The 24,308-nt window shown below is 32.2% G+C and overlaps 2 protein-coding genes across 3 annotated transcripts in view; both read left to right on the top strand.

Annotated features, from left to right (window-relative positions):
• Positions 1–21: 21 nt before the first annotated feature.
• LOC143082541 (protein adenylyltransferase FICD-like) lies at positions 22–3,663 on the top strand. Its single transcript, XM_076258259.1, has 2 exons — positions 22–339; positions 2,523–3,663. The coding sequence occupies exons 1-2, from the start codon at positions 69–71 to the stop codon at positions 3,602–3,604; spliced, it is 1,353 nt and encodes a 450-aa protein (XP_076114374.1). The 5' UTR covers positions 22–68; the 3' UTR covers positions 3,605–3,663.
• A 4,448-nt stretch (positions 3,664–8,111) lies between these two features.
• LOC143082539 (uncharacterized) overlaps positions 8,112–24,308 on the top strand; it is a 30,770-nt gene continuing 14,573 nt past the window's right edge. Inside the window, exons 1-11 of one of the 2 annotated variants that reach the window (XM_076258255.1) lie at positions 8,112–8,243; positions 12,204–12,321; positions 14,923–15,011; positions 17,309–17,452; positions 17,857–18,088; positions 18,582–18,657; positions 20,288–20,455; positions 20,767–20,973; positions 22,345–22,624; positions 23,531–23,648; positions 24,048–24,148. In XM_076258255.1, coding sequence (XP_076114370.1) covers positions 14,927–15,011; positions 17,309–17,452; positions 17,857–18,088; positions 18,582–18,657; positions 20,288–20,455; positions 20,767–20,973; positions 22,345–22,624; positions 23,531–23,648; positions 24,048–24,148 — 1,411 coding nt within the window. In that variant the 5' untranslated portion in view covers positions 8,112–8,243; positions 12,204–12,321; positions 14,923–14,926. Of the gene's footprint in view, positions 8,244–12,203; positions 12,322–14,645; positions 14,717–14,922; positions 15,012–17,308; positions 17,453–17,856; positions 18,089–18,581; positions 18,658–20,287; positions 20,456–20,766; positions 20,974–22,344; positions 22,625–23,530; positions 23,649–24,047; positions 24,149–24,308 lie in introns of those variants that run through there. The other variant, XM_076258257.1, reaches the window with a different exon arrangement.

Below are 24,308 nucleotides of genomic sequence, written 5' to 3'. Positions count from 1 at the left end.
AAATTTCTTTTCCGCTTTATCGGCCTTGACATTACTAAACGTCAAACAGAAAGTGCTGCACATTATGAATGAACATGGAAACCAGTGGTTTTATACGATTTCCAAAGAATAATCGTATAAACCTTAGTGTGGTTTTATCGGATTCAATGATTAGAACATCGTTTCTATTAGTTGTGTTCTTGACGGGCATAGCAGTTGCTTATTTATCGACTTATTTACCGGCAGTCTGGCTGTCTGTTTTCGCTTCCCCAGGAAAACCCGAACTTGGAAGCACACTTTCAGCACATGACACCTCAGTTATAGTACGAGTGAGTCAAAGACTGGTTCCAACAAATCCAGGTAATGACACTGAGCAGAACTGTCATAAATAATTTTGAGTTTTATGTAAAATAAATTTTATGTTATGTATTCATTTTAACTGTGAGTCATAAAACTCATAAGGAAGAAGATATGATTGAGGTGAAAAGTATCTATTTACATCAATCTCGAGTTTTTAATGATTGAGTAACAATGATTGACCTGAGTGCCAAAGGTTATAAACGATGTCATCCAACAATCAGTTCTTACTGTGTCAGATAATCGCCTCAGTGGTCTTTTGGGCTTTCATGTCGATCCGGGATCATCCGGCCAAAAGTTAATCCGGTCCATATTTAAAGTCGATCCGGCCCCAATAAAAAAATATATTTAGTTAAGTAAAAAAATGTTTTCACTACAAGTTTTCTAGATTATTGGGTATAATTATATTAAAAAAAATATAACAGAATTTAAGACAATCAACATTAATTATCAGTATTAAATAATCAATTTCTTTCAATTGACTGTGATCTTAACAAGTCTTTAATCCTGTGTAATAACAAATAGTTACATACATGTACATAATGGTAAAAGCCGATCCCCAAGCTGATACATACAAACTTTGTTTTTGTTTGAAGTTCTTAAAATTCCTCACACTTACCTGTTGTCATCCATCATTGATACTTTTTACAAATTCCATTTATACTAATTAAAAGTCTGTATAGTTTATTCCTTATCATTTATTATGGGGCTGGAATGACTTGGGGCCCGATTGACTTGAAGCTGGAACAACTGGATACAGTCTTTTGGTAGCATGTTTGCCTCTAGTCCAAATAATTATGACGTCTGACAAGACTAATTTTTTTTTTGGACGCCTTCTTGTGACAATGTGGAATAAAAAAAGGTCAAAATCGAAAAATACCCACATCAGACAGAATGATTATCTGGACTAGTTTGCCTCAATTGCTAGAGGTTGAGTTTGTTCCCCTGCCAGGTCAAACCAAAGGCTTATAAATTGGTATTTGCAGCTTTTCCCCTAAGTATATGCATGCAGCAATTAGGAGAAAGAGCAAAGACTGACCAGTCGGCTAAAAGTAAAAACAATGTATCCCTGTAAGGGGGATCTAATTGGGGGTTTCTGATCCTGCATCCCGCTTTATACTGTTTTGTAAGATTCCTGTATCCCGTTTACACTCATAATAATGTACGTAAGCAATTCTCACTTCTTTTGTAATTTCCCACACCCTGTTGGCTTTTCACGTTTTCACGGCACAATAATTTGACTTTCAATAATTGTGTCACGATTACAGAAATTTGGCAATCCGGCATCACACTTAGATCCACTGTAAGATGATATGTCTTACTGTGGACTGTAAACTTCTGAACTAGGACATAAAACAATCTGGCTCTGCATGTTGGTGTAGTACAAAGCAGGGTTAATATTATTAACCCTTTCCTCCATGGATTTTTTTTTTTACATACTTGATTCACATAGGATTTTTTCAATGAAAAATAATCATCAGGTTTAAAGTATTAATGCATTGTGAAAACACATTTTTCATCAATGAAATTCCAGTCAGATGTTCTCATGAATATCCTTTTTATTTTAGATACATTTTTGTTTAAGTCTGATGAAGTTTTTTCCTAGGTAATACATTTCAACTGAGGCACTACACAGGCGTCGAAAGGCGTCATTATGGAGTAAAGGGGGTGACGTCAAAAGGCGTCTTGTTCTGAATATGCATATGGATTTGCCACTGAATGCTGAGATCTGTGTCTATTGATTTTATGAAACTCAAACCTGTTTTCAAAGATTGCATAAGTTGGGCATCTTAATGCTAAGATGTTTTTGGCATTTCAAAGACATTGTTGCAAAACTTACAGTTTACATTAATATGTACAATTCAAAAAGCTTGAAAGTCCCAAAGCTTGGAATATTGAACTTCTAGATAAATCATAGAAAGCTTCTCATTTCATACATGCATTTGTTTTTTGTTATATAAAATTGTAGTATTAAAAATATAAAAAAAATATTTGTTTGTATTTGGAGCTACTAAAATAAATAAAAATCACAATTGAATTTTTGACACAGTCATGACAGTAAACATAGTAAATCCGGCTATTTCTTGCGCTGTTTAATCTGTGTACAGGTACATAAATGTATCATTATAATTTATTAGAAATTTAGTATATATAATTATTGACCTTTAAGGATTTTGTAATTGCAGGAGTGAGTAAAGAGGCAGTAACTGCGATGAATCTGGCTTTGGATATGGAAGCTCAAGGCAAAAGAGAAAAAGCATTGAAACTGTATCTTCATGCCATAAATCTGGATCCTTCACACGTAGAGATTCTCACCGCCTATGGAGAATTTTTAGAAAAAATTGAGCATGATATTACTTTAGCAGACAGCATGTACAAAAGAGCCTTACATATATGCCCAGAGCATTCAAAAGCTTTAGTAGCCAAGCAGAGAATTCAACCATTGGTCGAGGAAATTGATCTGAAAAATTTTAACAGAATTGATAAGAAATTGAAACATTTTATGAAAGTTCCTCATAATCATCCTGGTTTGCGGAGAGCCAAAAAAGAATCTTATTTTCAAAATATTTATCATTCCAATGCTATCGAAGGGAACACATTAACATTGATGCAAACTCGTTCAATTATAGAAACAAGAATTGCAGTTGGAGGTAAAAGTTTATTAGAACAGAATGAAGTGCTAGGATTAGATGCTGCTTTAAGTTTTGTAAATAGTACTTTGTTAGGCAAAATTGGTAATATCTCTTTACTAGATATTCTAGAAATCCATAAAAGAGTGCTAGGCTATGTAGATTTAACAGAAGCAGGTCGATTAAGACAGACACAAGTTTTTGTAGGTGATTTTACACCTCCTGCAGCGCAGGATATACCAACTTTAATGGATGGATTTATAGAATGGATGAATTCAGAAGAAGCTTTACAGCTTCACCCAATCGAATATGCTGCACTGGCTCATTATAAACTTGTATATATCCATCCGTTTTATGATGGAAATGGAAGAACATCTCGGTTACTTATGAATCTTATACTCATGCAAGCAGGTTATCCTCCCGTTATAGTGAGGGTAGAAGATAGACAGACATATTACGATACTTTACAGCTAGTAAACATGGGTGATGTTCATCCATTTATAAGATTTATAGCAGAATGTACAGAAAGAACGTTAGACTATTTTCTGGTGGCTACCTCTGATGTACATACTGGTTTAACAATACAAAAAATCAACACGACTAAAAATGTGATAGTAGGGGGGATAGGGGAAGAATGACCAAAGTTAGATATATATTTGCATTGTACTAATATTTATTAAATTGTTTTGTTGACCAATACCTCGTCTCTTTACAGTAAAATCACAGGAAACATATTTTTTCCATAACAAATGTTATTACAAATTTATGAAGCATAGTGTCAGATTGGCCCTTAAAAGAAAATTGCACTTTTGGTACAGTAAAAATAAGAAAATGTGGAAGGATTACCAATGAGAAAACTATCCAACAGAGACCAAATACAATTGATGTACACATTTATATTGCTAAAAATCACTGTCAACCCTTCAAAAATGAGCAAACCGATACCCTATAGTAAAGCTATAAAATACCCCTAAATCATTTGTACATGATATAATGTTAAACAATTCATACAAAAAACTAACTGCCTGGTTTAAATACAAACATGAAATGAAAACAAAATTGATATACAATGACCACAACAACCACTGACTGTGGACAGGTACACAAATAATGTGGAGGGGTAAAACATGTCAGAGAACAATCAAGTGATTAGGTCAGTTTAATGGCAAGTCAACGGTATTTGGTATGGAATTGTATTAGCATCAGCCAAGAACATTATTTTACTAAGTCATCCTCAGTCATTGTTTATTTACTTTAAATTTTTCATGTAATTATGTCTGTTGACAATGATCCACTAATGTTAGTGATGTTATTTGCCAAATTGGTATTCAGTTATTTTAGAATTATCACATCTCATTTAATTTGAGATTATGACCCTGTCCCCTCAGTTTTATTGACTTTGGAATTTCTACATATTTTACAATGGGAAATAAATTATGATAAGACATGACAGTGTATGCAGTTGTATAAGTATGGCATGTCTTATTTCTATGGAGATTATGATTGTCCTACATCTGTCTGATAGTTCAATGACTTTGAAGTTTTTGCACATAGTTTAGTTGTTTAGAATTGGCATTTCCTGTCAACATTTGCATTTAACTAACAAAATTTCATATACATTTGTACATATATCTTTTTCAACAGTTGATTTTTTGTGGAATCTCCCACATTACAAGAACATCACAGCCAAAATATCCTATTGTCCTATACATGTCTGAAATATTTGCAACTGGAAAATACTGAGTCACCAATCAATAAAATTGTTATCAGAACTGAGCTCAAGTTTACATTCTGTAAAAGCCTTTATATTAAGGTTAGCCCAGACATTGGTATTATACATTTGTTTATATAAATAATGCCATTATGTACCTAATAAGGCTAAACAAATACCTTCCCCGTTCCTGTAGTTTCCTGAAACAGAACATTTACATGTGTATCTGATATTTACACCTTAAAAAAGCTTTTCTTCACCAAGACAAAAATGTAATAAATAAAAACGATAAAGTCACTTAATATTAGGTCGAAATAATCAACAGCAAAACACTATGACCGAAAAAGTATGAAAGTACAAACAACAATACACAAATACCACAAAAAACAACTTATTAATAACATTGAGCAACACGAACTCCCTAAAACTGAAGTCAATGATGATACTGATGAAAGGTAAAGCGGTTCCTGCTCCGCTTGTGACCTCCGTCTAGGCCTTGACACATAAGGACATAGTGGTAATTTGCATTTGTTGATAGTCATAACAGGTCTTGGAAAAGAGGACAGATTGTGTCTTGAAGTTCTACAAAATTCATTGATTGCTTAATGTCCAGTGACAATCATTTCATACACAACAGAAGTATTGCTTAGATCAACCAAATTATGGTCAAGTTACAGTAAATGGTATATGGCACAAGTATTGAAAACAAATTGCGTATATCTTTTAGCTCGTTCAACTTAAATTGAAAACCGAAGAAGTTTTTAATTTGTCTGTTTTATTTTCCTAAATTTTACTGATTGAAATACCTTCTAAAAAGTTCAATATTTGTATAGAAAGCACATACTACGGGGCGCCGAATAGGACTCTTGTGGTTTTGTACAAAATTCAATTCTGTCATAACAAAATCATTTTTGTCTTACAAAACTATGTGATACAGACTTGTTTTATGAGAACTTCAATTTTGTGATGACATAATTCATTTTTGTAGACAAAATTCATTTTTGTAGACAAAATTCAATTTTTGTCATGACAAAAGTCAATTTTGTCAAAAAGGTATGCAAATATAAACTTATTTGCATACAAAATAGACTTTTGTTACCTGATATGGAAATTAAAACACAAAAGTCAATTGTGTGAGACAAAATTGACTTTTGTGAGACAAAATTGACTTTTGTGAGACAAAACTCAATTTTGTGAGACAAAATTCAATTTTGTCAATTTTGTCTCACAAATGTCAATTTTTTGTCACAAAAGTCGATTTTGTATGCAAATTAGTTCACAGAATCCAAACTAAACAAATTTGCATACAAAATTGATTTTGTGAGACAAAACTCAATTTTGTCAATTTTGTCTCACAAAAGTCAATTTTGTCTCACAAATGTCAATTTTGTCTCACAAATGTCAATTTTGTCTCACAAAAGTCGATTTTGTATGCAAATTAGTTCACAGAATCCAAACTAAACAAATTTGCATACAAAATTGACTTTTGTCGCCCAATTTTCAAATTAGGTAACAAAAGTAAAGTCTGTGTTACAAAAATAAATTTTGTCATGACAAAAGTAACTTTTGTCCACTGAAAGATAATTTTGTATGACAAAATTTTAAATTTCGAGTACAAAATCACAAGAGTCCCATTCGGCGCCCCGTACATATAATCGACAAACATACGTTCTTACATTCATCAAATCTCAGATTTCAAGTGCATAGATTTATCTTTATAAAACTATATCCTGTAGACAAATTTCTGTTTACAAGTGATGTTAAATAATGGGATCACCGACTTCGTTTTTACGGTAGTCGGTAACCCTATAATTATTTATTATCATAAAAATGGAATGAACTCTTTTTAAAGAATTCAATAACTAATATTTCAGACAAAAATGATGAATGCAATAACTTTTCGACTTTCAATTATAGTTCTTAGATCAGATCTTGTAAAACCAAAATTTTACCAAAATCTGTGACATAACAAGGGACTTATCATATTTTATCTGGGAAGGGGGCTGTTCAAAATACAGGGGATCAAGTTTCCTTTATGTATGTGGAAAAGGGGGGTTCAATTTTTCTTATAACTTCCAAGTGGGGGGATCAATATTTTTTTGCACATGAAAATGAGTAGTTAAAATACTTCAACAGACAAAATGCCAAGAAGAACATTACAACAGTTGAATGGAAATATATTTTTACCACCATTCATACAATTAAGTAAGACATGACAATACTTTGGTGATGCAGTAAGCTGTCATTTTGTGTCATTTTGTCCCATTTAGAATGCATAGGTGCTTCATCATGTTCAGAACCCGATTAATCGAAATCCAGTCGTTATATTTCACTCACTTCGATCACTACATTAACAAGCATTAGTGCAAACTTTTGTTAAGCTTAAAAGTTTGAGAGAAATTAAGTATAAATTAAAATGAAATCTACAGCGATTTGTGCAAAATTTTGTCAAAAAATTAAAATCACGCTGCATCATGAAAGAATATAGTGTAGAGCAATAAGTTCTCCAATAAATGGTCAAATATTCTGCACAAAACCAGTTGAATATTGATACAAAAGATGATTCTGAGATGACAACACCACTAATGCACCTTTTTTCTTTCATTATCAGATCCCTTTGGGTCCATTTATAACTCTCATTTCAAAGTTTGTACTTTTTAGGCTAATAAATCAAAATTTTGGGGTTACTATCACACATTTATAAATGAAATATGACTCAGATATATGAGTAATTAAATTGTTCAAACTGAAAGCACAAACTATCCATACAGGTTTCAAAATTCACGTAATTAAGAGAGGGACAATTTGATAGATCCGTCTTAGTAAATAACTGTCTCAAAAAGTTTCTTTAATAGCCCAATAAAGGAAATAAGAAAAAAAAATAGCTCCCCAAAGCACTGGCTTGCTCTACCCATTATATTCACGAAAACGTCCTATGTCAAGGCAATATTCTTTCAAATATGGTTTTGGACTCAATCCACTGAAAATATTTCATGTTTGCAATATTTCTGTGCAATAACATGATAAGTGTTTTGCATGTTAAAATTTTGGCATGTTTAATAGAGGGGATCACATTTTTTAAAATGTTTTTACAGGGAGGATCAAATAAAAATAGATATTTTTTATGGGGGGATCAGGAAAATTTTATACATTTGATTTCAAAATGACCAGCCCTCCCACTCCCAGGTAAATAATGATAAGTCCCTAAATAGTCCATTAACTGTTCCTTGACCTTAAACTGACGAAAAAAATACCAACTCTTCCACGAAGAACCATTGTTTCTATAAATTGAAATAAACGATGTCGCATATTGCCAAATTGTAAAGGACAATTTCATTCAAATTATTAAATCTATTTTAAAAAGAGGTTGGTACTTTTTGTAAAGGTATATTGTATTAATATTTCCTTGTACCGTATGTACAATGTCACGTATTGAACCGTAAAAACAAACCCATGTATAAGGAATAACAGATACGGTAGTTATATTTAAAAGACTTTTTTTGTCAGTCTTGATATTCGTATATATTTCCTCAAAGAAGATCAAATGAGAGACACAACTGCTATATGTAAGTAAAGATTTTGTGCATTTCTCTCACACTCTTACATTGCATTGAACAACAAATCGGAGGACTTACCTTGTTTGTATTGGATACCTAAACTTCACAAAATTCCGTACAAACAACGGTACATAGCCGGCTCATCTGCTTGTTCTACTAAAGAATTGTCCATTAGATTGACTAAAATTCTGTCCGCAGTTAAAGAGGGTCTTCAGATATACTGTGAAACTGTTTACTCACGTAGTGGTATTAACCATATGTGGATTCTGAAAAACTCTAAAGAACTTCTGGATAATTTTAAATCTCGGTCTTTTTCTGAAATTAGTTCTATTAAAACTTTTGATTTTTCAACCTTGTATACAACCATTCCCCATGTGAAATTGAAAACCCGTCTAAAAGAAATAATTCACAATGCTTTTCATCATAAAAATGGTAGCATACGCTATAAATTTATCACTTTGGGATACCACAAGGCATATTTTGTTAATAAGGAACAAAAGGGTAAAACATACTACACAGAGGAACAAGTGATCAGTATGCTGGAGTTTCTTATTGACAACATATTTGTTGAATTTGGAGGTAGACTTTTTCAACAAATTGTCGGCATTCCTATGGGAACGAACTGTGCGCCTCTCCTTGCCGACCTCTTCTTATTTTCATATGAATCGGAGTTCCTTCAGACACTTGTCAAAAACAAGAAGATCAAAGAAGCCAGGTTATTTAATTTCACTTTCAGATATATTGATGATGTTCTTTCCATTAACAATCCGAACTTTTCTGATTGGATTCCATTAATATACCCACCAGAACTAGAAATTAAAGAGACCACAGACACGGCTTCCTCTGCCTCATTTTTAGACTTATACCTCGAATTTGACATACACAGTCATCTCAGTACCAGAATCTATGACAAACGAGACGATTTTAATTTTGAAATTATCAATTTCCCCCACCTTAGTAGTAATATACCAACTTCACCTGCATATGGAATATACATTTCCCAACTTATTAGGTATTCAAGAGCTTGCAGCTCCTATTCAGACTTTGTAAAACGTCACCAGTGTCTGAGCAGAAAATTGATGAACCAGGGATATGTCAAAGAACGTCTCGTCCTTTTTCTAAAAAAGTTCATCGGAAGATACCCAGAACTTGTTGATAAATATTCCGTATCAACTTCACAAATAATACAAGATGGTCTTGAAGTATAGATTTTGCGTACTGACGTTTGTTATCATCTTAATTACGTATTATAGTATTCTTTTATATGTCTTTTTTAGATATTCTTTTGAAGTGACTCTGTGGTTATGTAAAACCACATACTTTGAACGGCAAAATTATTTCATTTATTGATATTACTTTTACTTAAGGATCTTGACATACTATGAATGACAAAACTATTTTATTCAATAAGACTACTTTTTCTGTTTAGTCTGTTTTTTAGGATATACATTTGACGTGAAACTGTACTTATGTATCCCGTCATACTTTGAACCACACCATTGTTTTATTTATTATTATTACTTTTACTGTTAAATCTGGTTTTTGTTATATCTACTTTACGTGAGTCTGCATTTATGTATGCCGTCATACGACAAAATTATTTTTATGTCTACCTGTACGAATTTCAAACGCGCAATTTTACACCAGTAATGAAAACCTTCTATCATTTATGGGTAGACTTTACATAGATAAATTCAGCCGTATTTGACGTGAAACTGTACTTATGTATCCCGTCATACTTTGAACCACACCATTATTTTATTTATTATTTTTACTGTAAGTCTGTTTTTTGTTATATCTACTTTACGTGAGTCTGCATTTATGTATGCCGTCATACGACAAAATTATTTTTATGTCTACCTGTGCGAATTTCAAACGCGCAATTTTACACCAGTAATGAAAACCTTCTTTCATTTATGGGTAGACTTTACATAGATAAATTCAGCCGTATAGGAAAAGCAAAATGAGAATGTTGAATTTGATGTATGCCTTTTTGTGCTACTTTGTTACATTTGTTGTTTATGTAGTGATATTAAGATGATAACACAACATTGACTGTTGTACCCCTATTTTTGACATTTTTACTCTTTGAGTATGTTTGTTTTGTTCATGCATCGTTGACAATGTAATGGAATTTGATGCGACTGTCATACAAGTGAGAGGTTTAGCTAGCTATAAAACCAGGTTCAATCCACCATTTTCTACATTAGAAAATGCCTGTACCAAGTCAGGAATATGACAGTTGTTATCCATTCGTTTGATGTGCTTGGACTTTTGATTTTGCCTTTTGATTTTTGATTTTCCTTTTTGAATTTTCCTCGGAGTTCAGTATTTTTGTGTTTTTACTTCTTATATTCCGATTGTCTCTCTCGCTCTCTCTCTTTCTCTCTTCTCTCTCTTATATATAATATAAAGCTACATGCTAATTCAAGTTTGCAGATCTAACCTTGTAAATGTAAATACAGATGTTAGTCATATATAACCCTTGGAGAAAGTCAGTCTTAGAGTCTATCATTACATGTTTTTCAAGTTTGATTTTTGATTTTTTTTTCAATTCATTTTGTGATGGTGAATGGTAATGTCTTATAAAAACTTGATTTACCATTTATATACTGAATGGTTTACAAAATGTTTATTCACGTTGTTTAATCAGTATTTGATGAATACAGAAATATGCTGGTCTTTATAACAATGACGTCATTCCACAAATCACATGCAGATAAAAGTTTTACCAGCATTCCATCTGAGTGTGTTTTCGGGAGGGATTTATTGATTGCAACCGCTGTCTCCTAAACAATAATGTGTAAGAGTTCAGAGAAATGAATGCCACATTTAACTCGGAATATACACCCGAAGAAACCTTTTAAAAAATCATACATACTTACAAAGCCTAGAGGTTCCTGACTTTGGAACCGAGTGTGATGTCAGAATGGCAAAATGACAATGATACATACATCAACAAAGAACTACTCAGTGGAACTACTAGCCATTTCTGACATGCCAGCTCATGTTCATCTTCTCCACCCTCTGTTTCTTGTAAATCAACATTTCTTAAGAATATTTGTTTACAGGGTGGGATATATTGAAGTGAAAATCTTCCTTATTTATATTTTAATAGAATCTGTTCGTTATGTCTTTTTTTTTTATAATACAATAGGGAAATCAATGAAATGTTTTAATTTTGAAAGAACGGCAATTCAATACTAGTACTTATCCCATATTCAGAGTTGGAAAATAAGAAGAAAAGGGTTTAAGATTCTTGCTAATGACAATTATCCATTATGATTGATAAATAGTCTTGGTTTGATTTACCATCAAAATAAAAAAAAAAGGTTTGATTAAAATGTGAAAAGAATGTAATATATCCATGATTTTTGTTTGCGGAGCATCCAGTGACAAATATTTAATGCATATACAGGCTGAGCGTAATTTTTTAATTTCTGCAAACTGTGTCATAGTATAGGGATGTAGAGAGGAATTTCGAATAAGTTATATATGGAGGATAAGGGAAATATTTGCATTGTAAAAGGCTTCCTACAGAACCTTAAGCTATGCTTAAAAAGAGACTTTAAACAAGCCTGGCAAGACTGATGATCACATTCCAAACCATTTAGGTTAAATGTTTCATCATGATAGATATTCACTTATGAAACAGTAGTATTACTTGAAATAAAATTGATGACCTAAATTCAAGATGTTTTCTTTTTCAATTCATTAGAACGTATGATATCGATATTAGTGCACTGGACACGTTTTTCTTGAAACATTCTCTCACCAGATACGCATTAGACCAATGGACTGACTATAGATTTGTGCGCGACAAATAGGTATAAAACAATACAGCCCATACTAGTATTGCCTTTGAGGAAGTTGCTCATAACAGTTACTGTTTAGTCCTAAATTTATAAACTAAGTACTTACAATAATTGTTTTCCGTATTCATCATTTAATATTTTTTTTGCAATACAGAAATACTCAGTATACTGGTCAGACGGTGCCCATTTGGATTAACATCCCCACTATAGCAGTGGTACGGACTGACCTTGTGACAGGAAGAATAACGTATGCCTCAAAGGAACATTTAAAGGTTTGTAGAATTACTAGAACTATATTTTTCGCCCTCTAAGGTAACAATTTGAAATAGATTCTACCATAATTTCGTTTTTTTGTACATGTATACTCTTAAACCAAGGGATCTCAAAACACTAAAAACCAAAAAGTTTGAAAAAAGTTTAAATACATGTTTTAAGTATGTCTTTATGTCTTTTTAAATTGTTTTATGGTGAAAATGTGTTGCTTTCTTTAATATGTGATTCATGTGCATCTCTTTGTATTCGTCTCCAACATTGTTAATAAAATTGGTAAATTTTACCTGGCTTAGTCAAACAGCAATCTTAAATGACCCCTCCTCAAATTATCCTATTAAGAAGCTGACTGCATGCTTGGAATAAAAATCTACGATGTATGGTATAATACAATGAATATGGATTTTGACAATAAATTGAAAATATGTTGTTATTTACTGTATCAAATAGATTTTTTTACTGCATAGTTATTTTATATACAGGGTTTGTTCTGGGAATTTCTAAAAATCGGGTCTTATGAACTATTCATGGAGTACAGCAACCAATATTACAGACATGCTTTTAAATCAACATATATATATATATATATATATCATTTTTTACCTTACTTTCGTTACTGTTATACATTTGTTTTTTTTTTTAATTTTAATATGGGATCTCGTCAAATGTTGTTGTAAACCATATCTTTGTAACCATTGGACATATGTGTAATATGTTATTTGTGTCATTTATTACATGGTTGTTGTTATATATCATCCTGAAATATTTGCCACTTGACGTTAAGCAACCAACAATCAATAAATCATTTATGTTCATATGACATGTGTTTTGTTTTATAATTCTTCCCTATATACCCAAGATGTTCATCTGATAATATTGTATTGAGGGTAAAAACCTTTGACATTCCCGACTTTAAATTAGTCTGCTCAATGTTTTTCTTTTATTACGGACATTATTAAGAAAAAAAAAAAAAACCACGCAAATACAATAATAACACACTGTATTGATGACACAGATTATTTTGTGAATATAAAATGTATTGTAAAGAAATTGTCATTTAAATATGCAAGTTGATAATTGCACCCAAGTTGACAGTTTTTTAAAACATTTTAATCCATTTGAGGAAGTATTGAATACAACATAGAAATCCCATGCAATAATGTAACTTGTGATTTTCCAAGTAACATAGAAGACTGATTAGTAAATTTGTTTCAATAGTGTTGCAAGTCTTATTATAACAAGGAAATTGTCACGTAAAATGTTCGTATCCCAGGAATTAACTTGCAAGCATTACCCACAAAACCATCTAAAGATTTGCATCCAAATAAAAAATGAGCACTATTAGACATGTTTACACTGTTTACATATGAGGTGGGGGGAGGGGGTGTTTTTTTCTCTCTCTTTTCCTTCATGATATTCTTTCTCACACTAGAATATATATTTATCCCTATGAAAAAAGTAAAAGACACAGTTTTTATCACGCATTTTAACAAAATTCTCGTTAATGTCTTAGCTATAGTTTATTTGACAATGTACGCCCTTAGCTGGTTCTCTCAATCATACAAGTAAAGACGTTTCTGTCGATTAACGTTTGATCATTAACTCTTTTTTCATTTTAGGTCATGTTATGAAAACAATATTTAGTTGGTTTTTTTTGTGTGTTTTTTTTCAATTTCTCATTTGATCACCCTTATCCCACCTTTACTCTTTTCCCACATTTTTTTCTTCTTAAATGCCTCACCCTTGCATACGGTGCACAACGATAAATAAAGAAACCTACTCAACATGCTCAAATATGATTTAACTTAACTTAATATCATAGCTCGTTACATTTCCAGACGAAGAGACAAACTTGATGAAAAGTTGATTATAATATTTTATTGCATTGACACAAGGTTAATTTCCCCTGAATTTATTTCAATCAGGAATGATTTTAAAAAGACAAATGTAATTTGATCAAAGGTTCATATGCTAAGTATATTATGGCTTATTTCTTAACAGATGACCAATTTACAAACAAATAAAAACCGACCGAAACCGCCTTTTTTATAACCCTTCAAGTGAAACAAATTAAAATGGGGAAATTAAAAATACCTCTTTCTTGCTACTGTCATACAGTGTGAGGTTTAGCTAACTATAAAACCAGGTTTAATCCACCATTTTTCTACATAAGAAAATATCAACAATAATTCATGAATATGACAGTTATTATCCATTCGTTTGATGAGTGTATTCTGTTTGTTTCGCCATTTGCTTTTCGTTTAGTATATTTGGAGTTGGGTATTTTTGTTATTTTACTTTTTTCAATTTATATGTGATTTTTTAGAGTTTTTCATGTCAATGATTTCGAGTCACACAAGTCATTCTTGAACAGCTGGGTAATGTATAGATTCAAAGGTAAACTGAAAATTTATTTGCTTATGTCGTTAAATCTAAAAAAAACTTGCAGATCAGATCTGTCAAAATTTATTTTACAATATGATGATGCGGCGCATGATAAACAGCGAGACATACTTCACTTTACCCTTAATATATAATGCGCCAATATATATCAATAATTTACATGTTATCATAAGTATGTTCTTTTCCTTTTTTACCTGTAGAACAATGATGTTTGGTCAACAGAACTATCTGATCCAAGCTGTTTGGGTGTTGTTTGTTACGTTTTCGGACATTTCAGCTGCACCTGTGTGTAAGTTTACATTTTTAATCCATAAAGTACTCTTGAACGAATAACATCGGAAAATGTGGTCTAGAATATGCAAACCACTGTAAGCAAGGACGAAATTTTGACGAATTCTTCGTTTAAGGACAAATCTGTGAAACTATCTATCACTTGTTATAAAAAGTTGTGTTATAAAATTGACTGCAGAACCAAATTTATTTTTTGATAAAGCTAAAATTATACATTTCAAATCATTACTGAAACCATCACAATGCTATATTGTAAGACTGTCTCCCATCTATGGATAAGCTATAGAAAATGTTAGATGAATACAAACTCATCGTTTTCTATTGAATTAACGGTTCTGATCTCTAATTTTGTGGTAACTTCATGTTTTACTGTTTTTGCTTTGCTCAGACAGATATAAGGATTATTATTAGCTTTTCCCATCACTTTGTGTCCGTCGTCCGTCGTCGTCGTCCGTCGTCCGTCGTCGTCCGTCGTCGTTAACTTTTACAAAAATCTTCTTCTCTGAAACTACTGGGCCAAATTAATCCAAACTTGGCCACAATCATCATTGGGGTATCTAGTTTAAAAAATGTGTGGCGTGACCCGGCCAACCAACCAAGATGGCCGCCATGGCTAAAAATAGAACATAGGGGTAAAATGCAGTTTTTGGCTTATAACTCAAAAACCAAAGCATTTAGAGCAAATCTGTCAGGTCAAGATCTATCTGCCCTCAAATTTTCAGATGAATCTGACAACCCGTTATTGGGTTGCTGCCCCTGAACTGGTAATTTTAGGGAATTTTTGCTGTTTTTGGCTATTATCTTGAATATTATTATAGATAGAGATAAACTGTAAACAGCAATAATGTTCAGCAAAGTAAGATTTACAAATAAGTTACATGACCAAAATGGTCAATTGACCCCTTTAGGAGTTATTGACCTTTATAGTAAATCTTTAACCATTTTTCGTAAATCTTAGTAATCTTTTACAAAAATCTTCTCCTCTGAAACTACTGGGCCAAATTAATCCAAACTTGGCCACAATCATCTTTGGGATATCTAGTTTAAAAAATGTGTGGCGTGACCCGGCCAACCAACCAAGATGGCTGCCATGGCTAAAAATAGAACATAGGGGTAAAATGCAGTTTTTGGCTTATAACTCAAAAACCAAAGCATTTAGAGCAAATCTGACATTGGGTAAAATTGTTTATCAGGTCAAGAGCTATCTGTCCTGAAATTTTTCGATGAATCGGACAACCTGTTGTTAGGTTACTGTCCTGAATTGGTAATTTTAAGGAAATTTTGCCGTTTTTTGTTATTATCTTGAATATTTTTATAGATAGAGATAAACTGTATAAAGCAATAACGTTCAGCAAAATAAAATCTACAAATAAGTTTACATGACCAAAATAGTCAATTGACCCCTTAAGGAGTTATTGCCCTTTATAGTTAATTTTTAACATTTTTCATAAATTTTTGTAAATTTTTAGAAAATATTTTCCACTGTAATTACTGGGCCAAGTTCATTATAGATAGAGATAATTGTAGCAACAAGAATGTTCAGTAAAGTAAGATCTACAAACACATCACTATCACCAAAACACAATTATGTCATGAATTTATCCGTGTCCATTGTTTAATATGCACAAGACCAAGGTGAGCGACACAGGCTCTTTAGAGCCTCTAGTGTACATATTCATCAATCATCTCATTCTTCTTACTTTCAATCACCATGTGTAATACAATTTTTCGAAGTGTTGCGTATCGTATGTTAAACCCTATCATGGTTTATTTTTGGTTCGGAATTCTGACGCAAAATTAGATGGATTCTGAAACCGAACATCAGTCATCTACTTGGTGACAAAGGCAAAAACCACACATTTATTTTGGAGTCCAAAACACTTCTGACGGAAAGTTTGGTTCAAGCACTTTTCGAATGTGTCAATTGTAAAACAAATTTGTCTGGTGTGAGTGCTTCATAATTCTGTGTTGATTGTTTATCAGGTGTACGAACTTTATGAAAAACCACAGCCTTTCCCCTAGTTTAAAACAACAAGTACATTTATTGATTTGAACACAAATACTAGTTTTCCATTAAATGCAATGACATATTTAAAATTATTGTTGCGAACGACGTTTCCATTTGGTAAATTAAAAAAATAGCATGTCTTTTATTCAGTATCTTTGATATTTTTATTGTACAGTATTGCACTTGAAAAATGCATAATAAACAGGCCTACAGAACCGGCCATATATACATATATATATATATATATTTATAGTTTTATATTCTTTAAAATTACTCCCATACAACAGTATCAATGGAGGAATTAGTGGATGGTTTCCGTCGACAACAGATGGTAATGTCGAGTACCATGATAAACGCCAGTCAAAGTTTAGGACTTCCTGACAGGTTGGCTGAGGCAGAGGTGGAGGAAGCTGAGGAGAGAAGTAGTCAAGGTATGTTCATACACGCGTCATCTTAGACGGAAAAAATGGAGAATAAAATCATTCATTTGTATCAATAACATATTTTATGAGATCACAACCCTCTCTCTATACCTCTAGAGCCAATGTAGAATATAAAACAAATACAAAATAAAACTCAGTTCAAAAGAAGTTCATATTTTATTCATCCAAATGTTAATTCAGTAAAATAAAAATACCAGAATGCATTTCTGAAATATTGCCTTGTTTAAAACGCGTGTTTGTTTTGTAAATTTGAAGAATGTGCAGATTTGTGTGGTGTTTTTGTAAAGTGTGAAGTTTCAGTTTTCAGTACGATACATGTGATATCATTTTTATAAATAATGAAGGTAAACCATATTTTTAACAAAGTGACATTTGAATAATTTCTTTTTTAGCATCCAGAAGAAAAAATGAAGCAAAAACTCCGTTCATAGCCACAAGTTCGCGTCTTGGTTTAGGATACATATGCAGAGGATATGATATATACAAAGGAAATCCAGTGAGTGACGAAGGGGAAGTTGACCAGGGATTTCGTCTTCCTGTCTTAGACTTGCCCTTTAATTTTCGTTTTACTGCTGATGGCGAGTACAGGATTCCAGACAACGTTGACGTTATTTCTGAGACAAGGTTTGAAATGTTTCTATTGTCTTCCAAATACTTACTATATAACTTATATACATGTACAGCCAATGGTAGTTATTTAGTCATATTTTCCGTTCTCATCTCGAAATTTTATTACAGCATTTATATATATGAATGTAAATATATTTATGAATATAAATTTTAAGAAAACTAAATGTAAAGCAGTTGTTCTAAAAACGATGTAAACAAATTAAACAGTCGGGATGAATGAACTGGCGACGAAACTGATATATAGTTCATATGTACTAGTTCTGTTTTTGGTACTTTATTTCTCGTGACAATCGGTATTGTATATATAGTATATCCGATTTAATTAAAAAAAATAGGGCAAATCAAGAAAAAGTTATCAGAAATATTACCATTAATATTACAACATTATGTTTTGTAATTTTGTCTATGCTTATTTATTTAATTTAATTTTGTTTACACTAATCATATCTATAATATTTGTCAACTTTACATTTATAACCGTGATCAGTGCTTCATTCGGATCGTCTTATCATCAAGTAAAAACTGAAACAGATTACCAAAGCATGCTACAGGTCGATGTGTCAGTGAGTATGAAGTTTAAAAGTGTTCCTCACTGTAAGAAATATTATTGGCTCGCCACACGCACTTTGGAAAAAAAAATATGGTTATAATGGGCAAGAACTAGTAGTGTCCAATAAAAAAGTACTTTCACGTAATGATTGTATTCAATATGCGGTATTGAAGAATAACATTTAATTCAAATATATTATAAGAGAACATGGTGTCACATTAACAGTTCCATTGTAGTTAAAGAATTTGACCTGGAACGGCAATATTGATATGACAGCTCAGACTGTTCATCTAATGGCCCGAGAACACAGTTATTTCGTAGTGCATTTCTTTTAGACAATAAAATTCAAATTAAAAAAATCGCACCTGCTGCTCTTTCTCAAAAAGATCTTTACAGTGTAGTGTACTACCAGTGAGACAAATAATAACAAAATCATAGAAACTTCTACCAGCTCTAACTCAAATATTGACAATTCTATGTTAAGGGGGTGTAAAATTCAGTTTGACAGCTTCAGACGTGATAAAATTTGACCTTTTTGAACTGGACCAAATCACTACTTAACATTAAGATTCAGCACCCAAATTTTTTAATATGTAATTACATTCCCCTACTTAATATTTCATGCATTTAATATCAAGAAATAAATTGGGAAAGTGTATCAAATAAAACTTGCAAGTTATACACTGTTTACACCAGGGACTATATTCGCTTGGACCATTTAGATTGTTCAGTAGTTGTTATTTACCTCTACGAATTAATCCCATACCGAATTATCAGGAAAACTACAGAGAACAGAACTGGATAGACAGCAAACCAAATTTCTTAACAGTGCTGAACTTGCAAAAACAATATCTGAAAAATGAATGTAACTCTTTTAAAGACTGAGCGTGTATAGTTTCAGACTTTTACCAAAAAAATATATAAAAAATAACTTAAACTCTTTTCATGACTTAGCGTGTATAGGTTCAGACTTTTTATATGATCTTTTCAGGTCAAATTAGCCGTTAAAGACTAACATTCATTTACTAGTGCGTATATCTGTATGAAAGTTGTTGTCCGTTCGTTTGATGTGTTTTATCATTTGGTTTTGCCATTTGATTAGGGACTTTCCGTTTTGAATTTTCCTCGGAGTTGAGTATTTTTGTGATTTTACTTTTTTTCGAGCAAGTATATAATACAGTTCTAAAGTCAATTGAATGCAAGTTTGTGAACAAATTATTTACGCCGATAAGATAGTTTGCTCATGGATTGTTATGTTGAGAAGTTTATAAGTGGATTGATATACTGCAATGTTTCAAGCTAACACTATGATTATCCATTTGAAAAAGGTTAAACGTTATCCTTTTTTATCCGTAATAATACATGATCATACATTGGATTGAACAAATCTGACAGAGAAAATGTATTTCAATGGAATTTAATTTGTTGTCTAAAAAGCTTCCAATGCTACTTTCGAACTATTTCTCTTTCTAACACCTTTCACTATTTTATAATAATGTACAAAAAATTCACCATAAAAGTAAGCACTTACATTTCTTAAACCTTTTTGGTGTTAAGAAGATATCGGTGTTAACATTGAGCGGAAACTAGTACCATAAACTGTTTGAAATATGAATCACTTTGTTTTTTAATTCTTTCGTCAGGTCCACGGAAAAGCTAAAGGTTTTGGTTTTAGTGGAAGTTTTATGGCCAGCACTAGTTACCAGAAAACAGTTAAAGAAATGACAAAAGGAGAAACAACTACCTTAGACATTGTTGGTAGAGCGAATGTTTACAAAGCTAGATTGTCGACAGATGGAGCAATGTCCAAGGTTTGTCTTACATTTGTGGAACTTAGATGTCAAACTGCAATGTAAAGTACATAAGACCTATATGTTCTTTTCATGGAAGTATTTTGATTTTACTCTTATTTGCACATCTTCTTCAATATGGACCTGTATTTGATTGACAAAATATGTATATATCAGAAGATTTTCAATTCAGAAAACAGATTGACGCATTTGGAAAAGACACAAAACACACATTTACTCATGACAATATAATTACCGATAGTCTAGAAATGTTTTATTGAATACACGATTCACAGACTAATTTTTCGTAATTCGATGTTTTTTTTCTTCAGCTGAGTGATTTTCTGGAAGACAACATCAGAGCCTTGCCGAGTGATAATTGTGAAGAAGATGCAATACAGCAGAGATATATTCAAGTAGTTGAACAATTTGGAACTCATTACACAACTGAGGTTGTTATGGGAGCAAAAGCAGTACAAGAATTTAGGTTCAAAAATTCTGATCTAGATAGATTTCAATCTGTTGGCATCTCGGCAAAGGTGAGTTGAACCGAATTTGTATGGTATACAGCTATTACTTCAATTGAAAAACACGCTCGCGGGTAATCGTTGAATTGGTCTTAATCGCATTATATATCACTTGTACCCAGGGATCGAATTTAAGCTTTTTGTGTACTAGCCAGCCGGACCAGTGGACTGAAAACTCTACTGGTCCTGCAAAAATGACATTAATTTGACAAACACTTATATAAATGACAGATGTTTAATTTTATTTTGATGCTTTCGTTTACATAAGTTAGACAGTAACAAAAGAATTTCCACATTTTGTATTGTTGTGAAGGACGCTCACCCGAGATATTGATTAACTTGATCAATTGTAATACCCCCCAGTACCGTGTAATTGATTTCACAGGTAAATTGTTTTGTAAACAAACGGAGATTGCGATGCAATCAGTGATTTTTATCGACAAATTTCTACTGGTCCGCCGGACCACCAGCTGACAAAATCTACTGGTCCGACGCAAATTTTACTAGTCCCGGACTACCGGACTAGCGCTAATTTCGACCCCTGCTTGTACCGCATCTTCTTATATCTTCTAAGACTTAAATGTACTTTTGAAAATCATGACCACACGGGCCCACGATGTTTCTACACTTATTACCTATTCTTATAAAAAATTCATAGCTAATAACTATAAGTACTTAAAGTTAGGCTATAGACATTTTAGAAAAAAGAATTTCTGCATACAGCAGAATTGTATGTAGAACAAATTGCAATTATTCGTTTGGATGACACTTTCTATAAAATGTCCACACATTTTTATGGCACTGCATTCGAACACAAATTTATACAAAAAAGGTTGAGCTTTCTGACTTATACTGTGAAATAAAATCCATATTTATCTTTCAAATTTGTCTTTTCTTGATCTCTAATTATTTGTATGCTCAAAAGTTTATCTACGGTTTAGTTTATCAAATTTCAGATAGCTACACTGTTTATAAACTTTGAACCACAAATTTGGCAGTCACGATTTAACATTTTTCAATATGGTCTTGTTTATAAATGCAAACAATGCACACTATTGACGAAGTGGTGAATCTGATGCAATAGTTGATAACACATTAGCAAAACCTAACATGTTCTTTGCAAACAGTCATAATATTGGGAGGGGCAATTATTTTGCCCTATAAAATTTTTATTAATTTGTTTTTCATTTTTCTTCAATAAGGAATTTCTCATCATTTGAAACGGGAAAGCTGTTAATATCAGCGTATTTCGGACATTTTTTGGACAAATATATGTTCCTATTAATCTCGAAGAAGTGTTGCAAATCTTTCTTTGACTAACATATTGTATTGAAATATGAGAGTCCAGATACAACGAAGTATAGACTATTTGAGTCTTTCTAGGTTGCAGCTGAGCTTTCTACTCCTTTTGGAGCAAGTGGAGGGTTTAGTGTTGGTGTTAACAGTAACCAACAAATGAGGGAAATGGTATCAAACACGGAAAAGGAGCAAAGAGAATATTATATTGGTGGGAGTGCTCCATCCGGGGACTTCACTGCAGGATCAACAGAAAGTTTACGGGAATGGGCAAGATCTGCAGCTGAAAATCCAGCGCCTATACAATATAAATTGTCATCGATTGATGCACTTATTAAACCAGAATACTTTAAAAAACCTATATCGGGTAAAAAATACATTTCAAAACGTATAATCTTATGTATCTTAGGGAGATGTAGTTTGCTTGCCAACGAGATAATGCTTGCCAACCAGAGACCTATCCATCGGTGACCACGAGACAGGAACGTAAATAACTATCGGGCACCGTACGGTATTTAACGATGGTCAAATCATATGTAAATACATGTAGGTCGTTGGGATCTTCTCTAAATGCATCCTATCAAGTATACTTCAGTAATAAATTGATCATTTTTCAATACGAAATTCTGCACAGAATTTTAAGCACAACTGATCTGCTATATAATTGTAAACACAAAGAAACACACCTTTGTGGAACTCGCAATGAGACGAAAGAGACAATAGAACATATGTCTTTGCGAATGTTCCATTGTCAAAAGTTTTGGGTTTCAACTAGTTGATGTATTACAATCAGATTGCAATAATGAGCTTCTCATATCAAAACAAAACATTCTCTTGAGATCAGATAACTATTGATAGCTATGGAAATATTTTCATTGTTCTCATGAAGTACTATATTGTTCTTGTAGATTGAACACACTGTTACTAGTATTATTAAGATTGCACTTAAGATAATATTACATTATTGAAAAAAGTATCTTCCACTTTTCAAAATTCTCCTGGAATAGGTTAAACATTCATTTTTAAAATTGGAACCATTTCATGTATATGATTTATAATTACTCTAAATATCAGCCCAACAATGTTAAATCTGTAAATTTTCGGAAGCAATTGTTTTGTTCTTTCCTCGCCGAGATTTGTTATTGAGATATCGAGACAACATTTCCTGCACTGTGTCCGTCGCTCTGACAACTATATATATTATATAGGTTATACATGTGTATATCTTTGCAGTACAGTTAAGAATGCCAACACGTTTTCTTGAATGTTTTAGATCTGTATGAAAGAAGGAAATGTTTACGTAAAGCACTTTTTATGTACTGTACACGGACGATAGAAGCGAACTACTGTGGTCTTTTATCTGAATCGAATGGGACCACCAATTCTTACAAGTATGTATAAATTTATGACGAAACAATACTATGTAGATGTGGGAATACATGTTGAGCAAACCATTTTAAAACAAGAGAAAGACACATATATACGTGGTTTTAATTCGAAAAGGTTACACTGCCGACAACAATACTTATTTTGATGTGAAACGCCCAAATGTATTCAATTTTTTCTTGATGGCAAAAAGAGTATCCCAAAATAGAAGCTACATATTATTATCATACAATGAATTTCAGATCTAAGACAATCTGTTTAAAACTATTTCATTTCTTCCCAACACTAACAAGGATGAATGGCCAGTCCAGGACCAAAATATAAGCTTTTTCAAATATTTATTTTAAAGTGCATATATATATATTATTTTGTCATAATACATGCAATCATCTTATTTTTGACAGGTTTGGTGATTTTGTAAAAATCAGAAATGGCGATTCATATTTGGCACTATCGCAACATTATGGAATATCACCAGGACTAACAATTAAGCCATTGACCACAGGTAAGGTGTCACTGCGTCTATGACCTTTAAATAAAAACTTACAGCGGCTAAAAGTTTTTATAAAGCATAAGCTTTAATAGTTTAATATTTACCAAAAAGTTTTTTTCTTTCATAATTTAAAATAAAACCACAGTAACAGCTTTTTCATATAAAAAGTGTC

The sequence above is a fragment of the Mytilus galloprovincialis genome, chromosome 7 (genome assembly GCF_965363235.1).
Source record: "Mytilus galloprovincialis chromosome 7, xbMytGall1.hap1.1, whole genome shotgun sequence".
In the NCBI taxonomy this organism is placed as follows: Eukaryota; Metazoa; Mollusca; class Bivalvia; order Mytilida; family Mytilidae; genus Mytilus; species Mytilus galloprovincialis.
This window is presented reverse-complemented; position numbering and strand designations above follow the sequence as displayed.

Bases quoted from the DNA above. Each gene is read 5' to 3' on its own strand.
- LOC143082541 (XM_076258259.1), top strand. From the start codon at position 69: ATGAACATGGAAACCAGTGGTTTTATACGATTTCCAAAGAATAATCGT. The intron at 340-2,522 runs GTAATGACACTG...TTGTAATTGCAG, and splicing joins ACTGGTTCCAACAAATCCAG to GAGTGAGTAAAGAGGCAGTA.